This window comes from Orcinus orca, chromosome 5 (genome assembly GCF_937001465.1).
Source record: "Orcinus orca chromosome 5, mOrcOrc1.1, whole genome shotgun sequence".
NCBI classification, from domain to species: domain Eukaryota; kingdom Metazoa; phylum Chordata; class Mammalia; order Artiodactyla; family Delphinidae; genus Orcinus; species Orcinus orca.
In genome coordinates, this window is record NC_064563.1 from 148,940,289 (window position 1) to 148,956,733 (window position 16,445).

The 16,445-nt window shown below is 58.0% G+C and overlaps 2 protein-coding genes across 6 annotated transcripts in view; one reads left to right on the top strand and one right to left on the bottom strand.

Moving 5' to 3' along the window:
• Positions 1-97: 97 nt before the first annotated feature.
• Positions 98-15,727, bottom strand: C5H21orf58 (chromosome 5 C21orf58 homolog). Its single transcript, XM_012539306.3, has 8 exons — positions 11,815-15,727; positions 10,992-11,052; positions 9,690-9,763; positions 8,719-8,883; positions 5,829-5,940; positions 1,220-1,341; positions 620-930; positions 98-236 (listed from the first exon to the last, which is right to left on the bottom strand). Exons 1-8 carry the CDS (start codon positions 11,872-11,874, stop codon positions 191-193), a joined length of 951 nt encoding a protein of 316 aa, XP_012394760.2. The 5' UTR covers positions 11,875-15,727; the 3' UTR covers positions 98-190.
• Positions 15,721-16,445, top strand: part of PCNT (pericentrin) — a 96,460-nt gene continuing 95,735 nt past the window's right edge. For 4 of the 5 annotated variants that reach the window (XM_033418522.2, XM_049710257.1, XM_049710255.1 and 1 more), the window contains exon 1: positions 15,722-15,896. In XM_033418522.2, coding sequence (XP_033274413.2) covers positions 15,840-15,896 — 57 coding nt within the window. In that variant the 5' untranslated portion in view covers positions 15,722-15,839. Of the gene's footprint in view, positions 15,897-16,445 lie in introns of all 5 variants that reach the window. The other variant, XM_049710259.1, reaches the window with a different exon arrangement.

Genomic DNA, 16,445 nt, shown 5'->3' on the forward strand with positions numbered 1-16,445 from the left:
GAGTGGCACTCTGCTCGTGGCGTTTCCCCCAGGAAGGTTCAAGTTTCGTGTGGCTGCCTCAGTCGACCTTTCCTCTCCTGGCTCCTGAGCCGTGTCTCCTCGTGACCCTCCCCCCCCGCATCCAGGGCCGCGGCTGCCCACCCCCTGGGGGAGCACGAGGCCCTGCCGCTTACCCGAGCCCGCGGTGGGGTCACAGGCCTGGAGTCTGTGTGGGCAGGACGCCGTCGGACACAGCCCTAGAGGAAGGAGGGTGTCTCTGGATGCAGCTGGCTCACAGACACCAAGCTCAGGTGGGTCTCGCCACCAGGGCTCCGTGGGGGCCCTCACAGCCGGGCTTATGCTGGGCCCTCCCCTGCTGGGCTGGACAAATGACCCAAGCCTCGGGCAGCTCCCCTGGGAGGAGGGCATGGGGTCCACACCCAGCCATGGCAGCTAGGACTGAGGCTGCCAGGGTTACCTCCCACCCCCGCCACACCCCTCCCTCGGGAGTTGGCAAGGCCTCCCCAGGCTCCTGCTGCAGCTACAGGCCTGACAGAGGGTGAGGAGGGCCGACCCAGGCCCTGGGGTCCTCCCACCCCGCAGGCCCAGGAGGCTGGCCGGGAGCCCAGCCTGGACTTACGTGCCAAGGGCGGCCACTGAGGGATGGGCCACGTGCCACACGGTGGGCAGGAAGCTGGCAGCAGGAGGGAGGGCAGTGGCGGAGACCACCGGGGGCCACGTGGAGTAACCCGCCGGGGAGCCAGGAGTGGGGCTGGCCTGCAGCGGGGCTGGGGGCGCGTAGTGGTGATGGTGGCACACAGAGGGCGGCTTCTGCCTCTTGGCTCGCAGGACGGCGGGGCGAGCCCACTGCGGGTCCTCAGCATGACACACACCAGGGCGTTTCAGCGGGCCCCCGGCTGCTCCTGGGCTCCCCGCCCCTCCACGTGGTTCCTGACTCAGGATGGGGTCAGGGTCAGAGCAGCGGTGGGCAGGGGTCCAGGAGGGCAGGAGGGTGGGGGGCAGGCTCCAGCAGAGCTCATCTGGCTCAAGGGGGCCGCTGTCTGGGCCCTGAACTGGGCAACCCGTTCCTCATCTGGGTGGGACTGGGGGGCGCTTGGGAGCTTCAAGCTGGAGCACAGAGCTGGAGCCAGAAATGTGTTTTTCAGAGCTACAGAGGTGCGTGGATTTCCGGAGGAAGAGCCACCAGGTCCTCTGGTCTTGGTTTGGGTGTGGAGCCTACCTGTGGGGGGAGGCGCAGGGGGGCGGGCGCGAGTGCTGATGGGGGCAGGGCTCTGAGCATCAGGTTCTGCATGAGGATCTGGTGCATCTGTGCGCTCTGCATCAGCATCATCTCCACCATGTCTGAGGGAGGGCACGGAGGGCTGGGTCACGCACGGCCGGCCACCGGTGACCGGGCCGCTCCTGGAACGGAGCGCAGGCGAAGCAGACACAGAGCTCTACGAGCAGGCGTGGAGGCCTGTGGGTCTGCGGGTCCCAGGCTGTGTGCTCAGACGCGTCCTTTTGAACCCTACTGACGGTGGAGCCTTCTTGCCACTGGATTCCTCTCGTCCGTCCGCTGGGCTGCGTGGTGGCCCCGACGGTATCCACATGCTAATCCCCAGGACCTCTGAATGTGGTCTGATTTGGAAAAGGGTCTTTGCAGGTATGATAAGGATCTTGAGATGAAATCAGCCAGGGGAGCCCTAAACCCAAGGCCAGTGTCTTCCTGAGCGAGAGGCAGACGGAGCTCTGAGACAGAAGAGGAGGCAAGACGCAGAGGCGGCGGGCGGAGCCCCAGGAGGTGGAGGGGCAGGAAGGCCCCTCCCCGGGACCTGCCGCACCTTGAGTTTGGAGCTCAGCCTCCAGACTGGGAGCAGACACAGTCCTGTCATTTTAGGCCACCGGCTTGTGGCGCTTTGTCGCAGCCACCCCAGGAAGCTAATATATTCACCAACTCGGGACACTAGGTCAGGGTGGGACATAAATGTTGCTTCTTTCCACAGCAGCTAGGCCCTGGAAATTAGGTAGCCCTCCAGGCTCTGTTGGCCTCACCGAAGGAAAGCGAGCCTCTAAGGACCACTCAGACTCGCAGCCAAGCAGATGGGGCCTCCAGGCCTGGGCTGGGGCTCCCGCGCGCGCTTTGGAGCTGGGCTGCAGCAGACAGCCTCCCCCTCGGCCGCGCTCCCGGACCTCCCTGCAGGCGTGGACTTGCCAAGCCTCCACAATCACGCGGGCCAAGTCCTTAAAGCACGTCCTTCTCGCTGTATTACACACCCTGCTGGTTCTGTTTCTCTGCAGAGCCCTGACTGGCACAGATGTCGGCACAGGGCCAGGGGGCTCTGGGGAAGGGGCCAGAGCCAGACTGCTAGTGCAGAAGCTGAGTCTGGCAGCCCCACAGGGGGCAAAGGCCCTTGAGGAGACCCACGTGGGTGGGGGCTTGGGAAGCCCCGCCCACAGTGCGCCCTCTGAGAGGGAGCCCTCCCCATCCGCCCCGCAGGGCCCCCCCGAGTAAAATCGCGCATGAAAAGATTAGTCGGCGGATGTGGGGGTAGAGAAGTGGACCCGCATCTACAGCCTCGCCACCAGGGCACACGTCAGTGCAGTGGGCAAACAGTCTTCAATAAAGGGCAGGGCATCCATGGCAAAAATAATAGCATTGATCCCTAATTCACAACACACACAAAAATCCATTGCAGGTGGATCGCACATCTAAATGTGAAAGGCAAACAGAGCCGCAGAAGAAAATACAGAAGAACGTCTTCCTGACCTTGACGGGTAAAGACTTCTTAAACAGGACATAAAAGGTACCAACCATAAAGAGTAAAGCCTGAAAAACTGAACTTCACTAAAATTAAGAACTTCTTTTTATCCAGAGACACACACTATGAAGAGAGTGGAAGGGCCACAAAAAGGACTTGCTGTTTGCAATACATATGTCAAAATGACCCATTTTTAGAATACATAAAGAATTCCTAGAAATCAGTAAGAGAGGCAGAAAACCGGAAAGAAAAATGGGCAAAATACTTGAATGGGAACTTCACAAAAAAGCATATTCAAGTGGCCAAAAATATATGAAAAGGTGAAGTGCAAATTAAAACCAGAAGAAGCTACCATGGCCTGCCCACCAGATTGGTGAAAATGAAAAATTCTGAAAACATCAAGTGTTGGTAAGTTGCTGTGGGCAACCGAAATTCTCCTCCCCTCCTGTGGGGTGCACATGGGTCCAGGCACTTTGGAAAACTGTCTGGCAGTATTTCCTAAGCAGCCATCCCATCCCCGGGTGTGTGCCCCACAGACACGAGCACGTCCATTCACCAGAAGGCACGCAGAGAAGCACAGCGGCAACAGCCCAGCTGCGCAGAAACGGAACGCCCAACCCCCCAAATGGGCCCACAGTCTGAGGGACTGAATAGCGTGCTGGCTAAAGAATGGCCCCAGCGATGCCCACATCCTGATCCCAGAACCTGCGAGTGTGTTCCGTTACACAGCGAAAGGGACTTGCAGATGTAACGAAGTTAAGAATCTTGAGATGGGATGGAAGCGACCGGAGTCTCCGCCCAAGGGATAAGTAAAATGGGGTCCAGCCACACAGTGGGATATTACTCAGCCTTAAAAAGGCAGGATGCTCTGACACAGGCTACAACATGGATGAACCTTGAAGACATTATGCTCGGTGACATAAGCCAGACACACAAAGACAAGTACTGTGTGCTTCCGCTCTTATGAGGCATGTAGCCCAATCAAAATCAAGAAGGTGGAACACAGACTGGTGGGCGCAAGGGGCTGGGGGAGGGGGATGGGAAGCTGTTCACTGGGGACAGAGTTTCAGTTTTACACGACGGAAAATTCTAAAGATCTGTTGCACAACAATGTTGAATATGGTTAGCATGACTTAAACATGGTTACGATGGTCAACTTTATGTTACGTGTTTTTTACCACAATTTTTTAAATTAACTTTTGTTAAAAAGGATCTTCAGATAGGGAGATTATATTGGATTATCCGGGTGGTCCCCATGTTATCACGGGGTCCTTAGAAAGTGTTGGGAGAAAATAACTATCAACCTACACTTGAATATCCAGCAAAACTAGTGTTTAAGGACAAGGGGAAATAAAAAGAAAGTGAACACTAAGGCAGCTTCAAAAGCCTGTCCTGCAGGACCTTGTAAAAGACTTGTTCCCAGGTGATAGGAAGGGATTCCAGGAGGACAGTCTGAGATACAATAAAGGGTGAGTTAATTCAAATGTATTTGCTGTATGACGTTATACCAGTGTCTTTTCTGTGAAGTTTTCCAAAAAGGTAGAACTGACATGGAGAGCAGTCGCGGGGAGTGGGGTGGAGTGGAGCTCCGAAGCCGCGTATCTACTTCATAGGAAGCAGCCCAGCAGTTCTCCAAAGGGGTTGTTGCAGTACACTGGAGAGTCCCTATTTTTACATTCAAATACTTGATCCACTTGGAATTTGTTTTGGTATAATGAGTGGGGTAAGGAATGTGACTTGACTTTTCTGAATAACTAGCTACTTACTGACTGTTTCATTTTTACCAGTGATTTTAAATGCACTTTTTAAAGGCACACAGACACTTGCGCGCACGTGCGCGCGCGTGCACACACACACACACACACACACACACGCACAGGGTATGCTGGGTTCACCTCTAGAGCCTGACAGTCACTAAAGTTCATCTGGAAAAACCAGGGAGGGTGGTGAGGAGAGACCAGCGGGCTGTCCTCTCTGCACCTCCAGGCCACCTTCCTGTGTGTCGCGGTGAGAACGGTCCCCCTGGGGAGCTGCAGGCCGCCATGGACCAGGCCTGACGTGTAGCACGTACACAGTGGTGCTACAGTGCCGGCGACAGAGTTGAGAACACTCATCAGGTGATTCTACACACAAGTCTGCCTCGGACTCTCAATACCTCCCATCGTCAGGAAAACGCAAACTACAACCCCAGCGACCGACTACCACCCCTGCTAACACGGCTGACCGCACCACATGCAGGTGAGGGTGTCGAGGAACTGGACCTCTCACACGTAGCAGTTTTAAGCACACACCTGCCATGATTCAGCCGTCCCAGTCCTAGATATTTACCCAGGAGAAATAAAAATGTACATCCAGGCTCAGACGTGAGTGTCCATGGAGCTTTTGTGGTGATAACCAAAACTAGAAACGACCCAAGTGTTCATCGACAGGTGAAAGGATAGCAAACCAGTCCATCCTCACAATGTAAGGTCACTGGGCAATTTCAAGGAGCCATGGTTTGCTACGCCCAACAAGAGCGATGAGTCTGAAAACAGTGCCACTGAGTGAAAGAAGCCACACAGGAAAGAGTGCATACTGTGTGATTCCACTCATACAAAAATCTAGGAGGCGCAAACTGATGCAGAGTGACAAAGCAGGTAGGACGGCGGGAAAAGGTGCCTGAGGTGATGCCGTGTGTTCACTGCCTTGATTTAGTGATGGGTTCACAGGTGTGTACAGGTGTCAATACTATCAAATTGTACACTTTAACGGTGTGCAATCTATTCTATGTCACCTCAATAGAGCTGTTCTAAAATTCAAGTATTTAAAAGTTACTTAAAGAGAAAAAGCAGTTTAACCAAGGGTTTTTTGAAGCTAATCACTGGATGAGTTGGGCTGGAACACAGTTCTTTCAAATCTGAGTCCAAGCTTCTTCCCTCAGGGATATCCATCAGTAAGGATTTTTCAAAGTGAAATTATTTTCATGTTGGTAAATACATAGCTTCAGTTGAGTAGTCAAAAGCTGGCCCTAAAAGACTACCTAGCTTACAAAACTATTTTTTCAGTAGAGAATTGCATAAACCCGTGACAACATTCGTTATGAACACTTACCTTCCTTGACGCTTCCTGACTGCTGAGTGGGGAAGGCCTGGGGAGGGGGGATCTGTGCGATGAGTGGCTGCTGAGGCAGCTGCTGGATGATGGTGGTGGGAGGTGGGGGTGCCTAGAAGAGCCAGACGACCCATTACCTGAATGTGCCCCGGGAATAGTGACCTACAGAACCACCCACCACCCATCCACCCACCACCCACCCATCAATCCATCCATCCAACATCCACCCACTGTCCACCCATCAATCCATCCCCCATCCATCCATCCATCCACCCATCCATCCATTCATCCACCATCCACCCATCAATCCATCCATCCAACATCCACACACCATCCATCCATCCACCATCCATGCCCCCATCCATCCATCCATTCATCCACCCACCATCCACCCATCAATCCATCCCCCCATCCAACCATCCATCCATCCATCCATCCATCCATCCACCATCCATCCATCTATCAATACACCCATCCAGGGGCTTCCCTGGTGGTGCAGTGGTTGAGAATCCACCTGCCAATGCAGGGGACACGGGTTCGAGCCCTGGTCTGGGAAGATCCCACATGCCGCGGAGCAACTAGGCCCGTGAGCCACAACTACTGAGCCTGCACATCTAGAGCCTGTGCTCCGCAACAAGAGAGGCCGCGACAGTGAGAGGCCCGCGTACTGCAGTGAAGAGCGGCCCCCACTCGCCGCAACTAGAGAAAGCCCTCGCACAGAAACGAAGACCCAACACAGCCAAAAATAAATAAATAAATTAATTAATTAAATTAAAAAAAAATACACTCATCCATCCACCAGCCATCCATGGGGGACTTTAAATGAGAAACCCTAGAGGTTAAACAGATGGCTGAATAGATAAATATTTGAGTCTGGGTATCACTTAGGACATGGAATGTTATGGGCTGAATGTTTGTCCCCCCACAAATTCACATGTTGAAGCCCTAACCTCCAAAGTGACTACATTTGGAGATGAGGCCTATGAGGAGGTGATAAAGGGAACGAGGTCGTAAGAGTGGGGCTCTAGTCTGATAGGGCTGGTGTCCTTGTAAGAAGAGAAAGAGACACCAGAAGCTGTCTGCCCCTTGAGGATACAGTGAGAAGGCGGCCACCCACTAGCCAGGAGAGCACGCTCACAAGAACTGCATTGGCCGGCACCTTCATCTGGGACGTCCAGCCTCCAGATGGTGAGAAGGTAAACGTCTGATGTTTAAGTGCCCAGACTGTGCTATTTTGTAGTGGAGCCCAAGCTGAGTAAGACATGGCGTTTTTCATGTTTCCCACGTTTCCTGGATTTAGTGGGCTAAGCTCATCCCTGCTTCCATTGATTCTGCTTTAATAGAGGTATCCAAGGATCTCGGCATGGAAATACCCTCTGGCTTCCCTCCTGAGTTAAAATAAACGCACAAAAATTTGGGGCGCACACCAGGCGTTGATTTCTATTTTAATCCCCTGCCCTGTCCCTTCTCTCTCAGTTCACGGAAAGGATGGCATGGACCAGGGTTGGCAAACTTCCTGCAAAGGGCTGGACAGTGAATCGTTCCCGCTTTGTGGCCACACGGCTTTAGTTGTAACTGCTCACCTCTGCCTTTGTAGCTGGAAAGCAGCCCCAGACATGTAAGCACTTACGAACCCTGAGATGTGTGTTTCATATCATTTTCATGTGTTACAAACTATCATTCTTCCCCTGATTCTTTCCCAAACATTTAAAAGTGTACCACCCCTCTCAGTTCACAGGTCCTACTGACACAGGTGGCAGCCAGCTTTGGCCTGTAGCCACAGTCGGCCACCCCCCCACAGGCCACCCCCGGCCCTGCACAGACCAGCAGGCAGTCACAGCAGTGGTGCTCTCGCGGCAGAGGGGACCTCCTACCCCAGAGTCTCTGGGACATTCATCCTAGCCACCAAGGCCCCTGCCTGCTCTCGTGCTGTCATTGGGGCTGAGACTGAAACACCCAAGCATGACTGGGCCTGAGGAACTGCAGTAAGTATGCGCACGTTGGGACGGGGGGAGCCTCCTGAACCTACACCCTCACCCCACCATTCCTGGGGCAAAGGGGGCTCTGGGGGCTCTGCTGGCACGCCCCTTCCCTCTCTGTTCCCTCCACGTGGGCTGCCAGGTCCCCTCCCAGAGGATAAACGCCCTCCAGGTCACGGACCCAGCCTGTGGGCACCACCAACCTCCCTGGCCAGCCGATCCAGAACCTTCTCAACTTGGCCCCGCCCACCTCCTGCCTGGTCTTCTCCTCATGCACTCAACCCCCGAGGCCGCAGCCCGCCAGGCCCCAGCTGCCACCCCTCCTTGCTCTGGGCATCCAGCTGCCCCCGATACGATCCCTTTTGCTTAAGAAAGTCAGAGCTGCTTTCCATCGCTTGTAACCCAGGATGCTGAATGCAGGCGTGAGGCTCTCAGAAGTGGAACAGTCTTCCACCTTTTACAATTCTGCCCTGGAGACTAGGGGCTAAGCTTCCCCAGTCATTATGAAGTTTGGGAAAGGAGCTGACACACTTCTTCCCCAAATTCAGGCCCTCCTGATACTGAAACCTCCTAATACTTCTGCTCCTAGCGCAAAGGTTAGGACGTGGGGCGGAGCTGGGACCCCAGCCTCTCACCTGTAATGAGATAAGCACCCCCTACCCCCAGCCAGTTCTCAGGGCACCTGTGAGGCCTGATGACACACATTAGCCCCGACAGAGCCAGACACGGAATGCAGCCACGGCCGCCGCTCAGCCCACGGCCCCTTCCGCGCACTTCCCTAAGGTGCTGAAAGAGGCGAGAGACGGAGGTGTGGAGACACCCCCATCCCTGCTTAGGTGAGAGGTCTCTGGGGGCGTGGCACCCTCCCTGCATTGGTTCTGCCCCCCAGATTCACCGCGAGGAAGACTTACTGGGTGTTGGGTGATCTGCGGTGGGTCCGGGGTGGGTGGGGCCGGGGAGACAGCGGGGTGGACACCCACGGGGCGCACCTCTGGGGGCAGCACTGACCCACGGGCTCCTCCGTCCAGCCCCCTCCAGGCGCGGGCCCGGGAGACCTCTTCCAGGAGGTGCTGTTCCTGTAACGCCAAAGCAGAGCCCATGCTTGGAGGCAGGGAGCTGTGACAGCCGGAGCGGGCTGGCGTGTCCCAGGCCCTCACCCTGCCTGGCACGACAGCGCCAGCTCACAGGCGTGTGGCCCCCGCAGTGGGGGAGCGGCCCCAGGACCACCTGCTACCCCCGTGCACCAGGCTCCCTCCCACCCCACCCGGGCGCATGATCAGATGGTAGGCCCAGGGCGCAGCTGGGTCGGAGTTGGAGCCAGGCCCTGGAGGCAAAGCCTGAAGGCCCTTGCCTGGTGCACACGGGAGAAATTGACCCCGAACGACTTTTTCCAGCCTATAGAGGATATTCTGTCTCTCCAGCATGCTTCCAGGTCGACTTCACCACAAAGCAGTGAGTTTATCACAACTATCGTTTGGACCCGAACGCACCCCTTCCCATGGTCATTCCCTGCTGCGGGTGCCTCTGGTTTGGACGAAGCCCTGGTCATCTTGGAATCCCACTTCCAGGGGAACCGGACCCTTCACGCGGCACTTCCACCTCTGATCATGTGCAAACAGAGCAGTTTTTTTCAGCTAACAGCCCCCTGTGAGAGCCCAGCCTACAGGTGAGTTCTCCTCTCTCCCTGGAGTCCATGATCGGGGATGACGCCCCTCAGCTGCTCACGGCCCATCAGCTGTCCGCCCCCAAGTCGCAAACGGCAGAACCAGCACGGGTTCCAGAAGGGCCCCCACCTCCACTGGCCCGTGTTTGCTCTGAGCTCAGGCCGCAGTCTCAGCTGCAGAGAGCTCGGGCCAAGGCTCCCTGTGGCCACGTGGCCTACCCAGAGTCTCTGCAGAAGGTCCTTCCTCATCCTCAGAGCGCTCCGCAGGGCGGCCTCTGGCCCGTCCTCATTTCCTGGAGGGAAGCGTGTGCTTCAGGGCTCAGCACTGCAGACCCCGGCAGCTCCCACTCCGGGACCTGCACGCCTGTCCCAGAGAAGGAGGGAGGTGCCTGGGGACGGAGCTTGGGGGGCTGCCCTGTGGGGATTACGTGGGCAATGGTGGGGGGCATGCGGGGAGCTCAGTCTCTCAGGGGGGTCTATCTTACTCCTGGACAGGAGCCGGAAGTTGCAGAGTGAGGACTTCCCCTGGGGCCCGAGCACCACGTTGCTCCTGCACCTTTGCCGGGAAGTCCTGCGGGCTCCACGGGGTGCGGTGAGAGGAAGGAGGCCCTCACGGGATGGGGCTGAGAGCCCAGCCTCCCATCACCTGGAGCCACCCCGCAGCCCCAAGCTGCCTGGAGGTTGGCGTGTTCCACGGAGCCTCAGGGAACGGTTCCTGCAGTGTCCTGGACACCATGCCTCTGGTGGTCCCTGAGCTCCTTTCCTCTGGGCGCACGGGCCTGCCCCTCCCCCCAGGCCTGCCGCCTCCCCCTAGAGCTGGCGATGCCCGGGCTGCCTGTCCTCTGGGGTCCCCACTCCCCCTCCAGGAGTCCCCACTTCCCTGGCCCATTTGTACTGTTCCATGTTCTGAGCTTGTCCTTGGTCATGTGACCTGGTTTGGGACTTTTTTCTATCTGGATTTGGGCCCTGGGCTCTGTCTGCTGCACTTGGGAGCTGCCTGGAACCCCCACAGCCCAAGGGGCTACGCCACATAGTAAAGAACAAGCAATGTCTCCCCAGCACCTCGCCTAGATGTCCCTGAGCCCGGAGCCCGTCACCAGGGAAAGCAGTCCTTGCCCTGGGTCCTGTGGCCTAAGCATCTGACCGCCAGCCAGGCTGGGGACGACGGGGCGTCTGGTCTGGGCGCCCGAGGATGCGCAGGCCGACACGGGTGGGGTAGGCCCTCCACACCCACAGCGCACAGCGAGCGCAGGGCGACACGGTCTGATGCAGGTGTGGCCACTTGCGATCCAAGCTGGGCAGCCTGGGCTGCTTATCTAACCTCTCTGTGCCTCTAGCGCTCAACTGCGAAACAGGAATGATGAACGTGCCCTCCTGGGTATGCAGGCTGGATGTGATACGATATGAGGTGTGTGTGTGTGTGTGTGTGTGTGTGTGTGTGTGTGTGTGTGTGTGTGTGTGTGTGTGTGTGTGTCGGTTGCTCCGGGGCCTGCGCAGCGTCAGGCAGCCCGGGGCTCTTACCGGGCGTGAGCTGGGGGTCCTCAGAATCCACTTCCACATCCTCGCGCTCTTGCTTCAGCTTCTGTGAGAAGAGAGCAGAGCGAGGACTGTGCTCCAGGCGCGGGCTCAGTGTGGGGGCCAGGCCGGGCACCAGCGCCCAGACAGACGGGCTGGGAGCAGGAAGCGTGTGAGGGGGCTGCGGGGCAGGGAGCCAGGTGGGACCCTGAGGCCACACTCGCCATACAGTGCACACACACTCCACCTTGAAACCCACAGGCCCTTGCAGGAGGCTATCTGAAGAGCCTGACCAGGCCGGCTCTGTGTCCTGACCACCTGACTGCCCCACTGAGCCCTGGGCTGAGCAGCTACTGTCGGGGCCAGTTCTGGGGTGAGCCCTGCTGCCGCTCTGGGCAGCCGTCGGGAGCAGAGGGACAGAGCAGGCAGGTGAGGTGGGGGGAGCCGTGAGGACCCCGCAGACCCTCAGAGGAGGAGAAGGGGGCCGGCCTGAGGGCGTCCACCGGCCGCCCACCCCAGGCCCGGCCGAGACGCCGCGCCCTGAAACTCGGAAGCTGGGAGGCCCCGAGGGGGAGAATCAGGGCGCCCTGGCGGTGCTCCAGCCGGTGGGTGCGGGCCTGCCTCCTGGCTGCAGAAACTGCCAGGAGAACCTACTTGGTTCTGTACAAACAGAGAAGAAAAGCCAAGGAGCCACAGTTCTTCACCACGAGGCTAAAAGCGCTGAAAAGGGTCTTGCTTTGCAAGTGGGCTCGTTCCAGGTATAATCTTACCTTTCAAAGCTGTGCTTCTGTAACAAGCTGCTAAAAACACGAGTGCCCAGCTGCCTTACCTTCTCCAGGAGTTTCAGGGTCAGCCGGGTCAACCGATCTGCCACCGAGGAGTCCAGCATCCCGGGGCCACAGGAGGGGACGCCACGGGCCCGCCCCTCCCCGTCTCAGTTCCCTCTGGAAGAACCGCTCAGCCGGAGAGACGCAGCCCAGCCCTGGGGCCACTGAAAGAATCCCACGCGGGCTCGGTTTGCCTTCTGGCCTCTGCGGCCAGAGAAGAGCGTGTGTGTGTGGGGCACACGCCCTGGACGCGCAGTGTCGGGCATCGCCATGGTGGTTGCTAGGAGCCGCAGACATGGCGAGGCCCGGTTGCCAGGTTTCCACTGAGAGTCCTTCCCAGGCCCCGCCTGTCCCCATGCAGGGGTTACCAGTAAACACTGCTGATCCCCAGGTGTGGCCAGGCGGGGCTCCTTGGGAAGGAAAAAGTGGGCAGCAGCTGGGGCCCGAGGGGTAGAGTGCAGCCCTGGCGGGGAGGACAGAGCCCAGAGGATGGGGTGGGGAGGGGCACGGCATCCACCCCCCACGCACCACGGGGGCCTGCCACCCCTGCCCTCAGTCCGTTATGGCCTCCAGGAGGCCAGCAAGCCCCTGGCCTTTCCTAGGGATCCTCCCAGCCAGACGGGAGTAAAGGCCAGAAACACTGGAAGACAGGGTGCGACCACCACCTCCCTGCAGACTTCAGGAAACTCTGCGTGGCACCAGGGAGCTGGCCAACGAGGTGCCTGGGGGCTTCTGGGTGGGAGCTCAAGGTGGGCTCACCCCACAGGCACCCAGCTGGCACCTCAGAGGACACGGGGCCACCCCGAGGCACCACCCCTCAGGGTGGATGTGATTCCAGCAGGGGGACTGCCCAGCCGGGACCCATGCCCAGAGAGGGGCAGGGGTTCCCAGTGCCTGAGGGGCAGGGGCACCTGGGAGGCGGACCATCGGTGGGTGACCCACCTACCCAGCAGAGGGCATGTCCACAGGGCTGGCATGGGGAGAGGGTGTGATGGGAGGGGAGGGGGTGAGCCCATCAAGGGAAGACTTTTCTAAATGATGCTTCATTTCAATGCTTCCCAGGAAGGGCAGCTTTGAGGAGTAGTATTGTATTTTGTTTTATATTGTATCAATACCTACTGTATCGGGCATTTTGTAGGGTGTTCCTCTACTATTGGGATTTGTTTGATGATTTCTCACAATTGGACTGGGGTTATGGGTTTTTGGGAGGAAGACCACAGAGGCAAAAGGCCCTTCTCATCACGTCCCATCCAGGGTGTGTGCCGTCAACATGACCTACACTGTGGACGATGACCTTAGTTACCTCGTGGACGTGTGTCTATCAGGTTTCACCACTGCACAGCTACTATTTCTCTCTCCCTTTCCACACTGTCTTCTTCAGGAGGAAGTAGCTATGCACAGCCCATACATAAGGAGTGGGGGGTTGTGTTTCCCTCCTTGAAGGTGAGTATCTACATATCTGGACAGCTGTTTAATTGTTAAAAATAAGTTAAGAGTCAGATCCAACATTTCAGAATATCTAGAATAGCCGTGGAAATGATTCTGGGGTTCCTCGGAACACAGTTTGAAAACCACTGGCCAAAGCAGCGTGGGCAAACACGTGGGCCCCCCACAAAGTTTTAGAGGTACTGCAACATGTAAAGGTTGAGAGATTCAGGCATAGATCTGAGTCTCTGACTGCTCCTGGGAACTCCGATCCTGTGGTCTGCTAGTGTTGCCTGCCTACCCCTGGTCTTAGGAGGCCACCGCCTCGTGTCTGTGAGCCAAGACTGCAAGCATCACTCACCACACAGAGGGCTATGGTCTGACACAGGAGGTGGTTGAATTTCCAGGGCTCCCTGAAGATTTGTGTAAGTTGCGGTTGCTTCGACTCACACGTTCACACAGGTTGAAAGGTGAGCTTGTGTCAGTAAAGTCACTACAGCACGTTCGTGGAGGAGCATAGTTACTGGCACTCAGTCTCAGAGAGCAGACAGGGGGCACACGGCCCGCACACAGACCCTACTGCACTGAAGGCACAGGAGTGAAGGAAACACGGACCCCGCAGCGTGTTCGCCGGACACCCCTGCACGTTAACCCGCAGCAGCGCTGCTTGATACGCCACCTGTTCTCCAGCTGCCGCTTGCAGCGCTGTCATCCTACCCAGCTCTACCCCGGCCAGATCTGACGCGGGGGCAAGTTTGTGGGTGTTTTCACTTCTCACACAGGGAAACCGAGGCACAGCTGCTTAGGGGTTTCCTGTGTTTCTTCCTGAGTTTGCGACCCCCCCGCCATTTAGGTAACCATCACCAGTTGATGAGAGCATCCCCCCACCCCACCCTCCGCGAGGGAACGCTCACCCAGGCACATTTACGCTACAGTAACAAGAGATGCCAACAACACGCTTCGGATCAGTGTCAGTTAGTCAGAGCTTATCAGCTTCCAATGAGCCTGATAACTGTAGCAGCATTTGATTGTTAATCAAAACCGTGGGCTAGGAATAAAAACCTCGCCTTACTTCCTCATCTGGACAAACAGGCTTAAGTGGAGTCTGAAGCTAAGGAACAAACAATGATTTCATGAGACTCCAATTCCCACACGGACCATGAATTCATAACCCACATCACATTCTTTCTTTTTAAAAAAATTTTTAACAGGCTATCTTTTTGAGCAGTTTTAGCTTCACAGAAATTTGAACCGGAAGTACAGCACATTCCTTTTTAATAACCATTTACAATATATTTGGATTGATTTACCCAAACGTTTCAAGGCCTTAAAACTTTTCCATGTGAGAAGAGACTTTTTTGCCTTTCACTGAAACAGCTCTCTCCCTCTGGTGATCTAGAACTGCGCACAATTACTGTATCATTTAAAATTGCATCCTTACAGGCCTCTTGGCAAGTGGCCCTATGGAGCCCCTTCCACGCTGGGGTTCCAAGGGTTGTCCTAACAGGAATACACTTGTATTCCGGGTGTGGGTTTGCCTTTCCTGCCCGCAGGGCCTCAGCCTGACCCTCTCTCAGAGTTTCTCACTGCATGGGGTCCCTGCTAACACTCTTTGACGCAGGGCACTGCTTTATGGCAGCGGTGCCAGAGTGGACCCTTGACTGTGCAAGCTGGGGGCAGACGCCTTAAACCAGAGCCCTCGATATGGCACTGTATCCCCAGTGGGAAGAATCCATGGGTCCAGGAGTGGCAGCACCGCCGGTGGCTTCCTGTCCCTGTAGCTCTGGGCTCCGTGGGTTGGGGATGCCGGCCCCGATTCCCACTGACTAACTCTGGCCGCCCCCGGCATTCCGGTTCTGTGGGTCCAGGCGCCAGCAGGACCCAAAGGAGGGACTCCTAGGAACGGAATCAAGTGATTTTGCTGGCTGTCTGCGATCGTGACACGAACAGGGCCACCATCCCGGTCGCCGAAAGGACCCCTGGAGACGAAAGTTTGGGTCCTGCCACCCCCGGGCACAGCCACAACCTGGAGCGATTTTACGGGCAGCCCTGAGCTGGCGCACGCATGCAGTGGGGCCCGGCCTCCTGGGCTGTCCCCGGAGGCTCGCGAAGCTTGACTCAACTGGACACCGGCGCAGACTCCCCCCAGGGCGGCCTCAACCTCGCGGGAACGCGAACCGGCCTCCGCGCCAGTCCCAGCCGGGCCCGACGACCCACGTGCGCGGGGTCCTTCAAACCGACCAACCACAGAGAGCGCCGAGGCTGCCGCGCCCCGCTCAATGGTCCTGCCCGAAGAGGCGGGAGCGTCTATGCGCCAATCGGAGGAACGGACGCAGGGGCGGAGCTCCGCCGGGCCGCGCCTCCTTGAGGGCACCTCCCTGAACGCGCGTGCGCGAGGGCAGGACCGCGGCCCCTGATTGGCCGCGGGCCGGGGGTGCACGCCCCGGGGCGGGGCCTAACGCGGGGCGGGCCCACGTCTGCGTGACAGTTGTCGCGGGGGGAGGGTGAGCCCAGGCAATGGGGAGGGAGTGTAAATAGAGCGAAGGCGGCAGCGCATCGGCCCCTTCACCTCCCGGCGACCTGCGAAGACCCCCGGAGTAAGATGGAAGAAGATGAGCAAGAGCAGCGGCGCAGAAAAGTGGAGGCCGGGAGAGCGAAGGTAAACGGCAGCGCCTCCTCCCCTCGCTGTCCCGGCGTGGGCTCCACAGGGCGGGCTCCGGTGCCTGCCACCGCCCCCTGCCAGGAGCGGACGCGGCCAGGAGGGGACCGCTACCGCCGCCCTCTTGCCCTTTCCGCCGACTGGGCTGGAAGCCGCCCCTTGGCCGCCGCCATCTTGAATCCGCCGCCCTCTGCTTGGGCCCGCCCCCGCCGTAGCCACAGCCAATCAGCGGCCGGGGGCGCGCGGCGCTTCGCGGAGAGGTCGGGCGCGGGGTACGCCGGGACTGGCGGGGCTGCGCTTGCGCCGGGCAGGGGCGGGGCCGTGGGAGGCGGGCGTCCCGGCCCCTCCCCTCCCACCGGAACCCCCACCCCCCCAACCCCAGCCCCGACCACCCCCGGGGAACTGCCAGAGGAGCCGGCGAGGCGGCTTCATTGAGAGACAGTGGTGTCCTCCGGACGCGGCGTCCCTGACGGCCGCCCGCTCCCGGAGCCCGAGGTGCGGGGACGGGCGCTGTCACCACACCTGCGCTCTTGTGCACACCTACTGGCA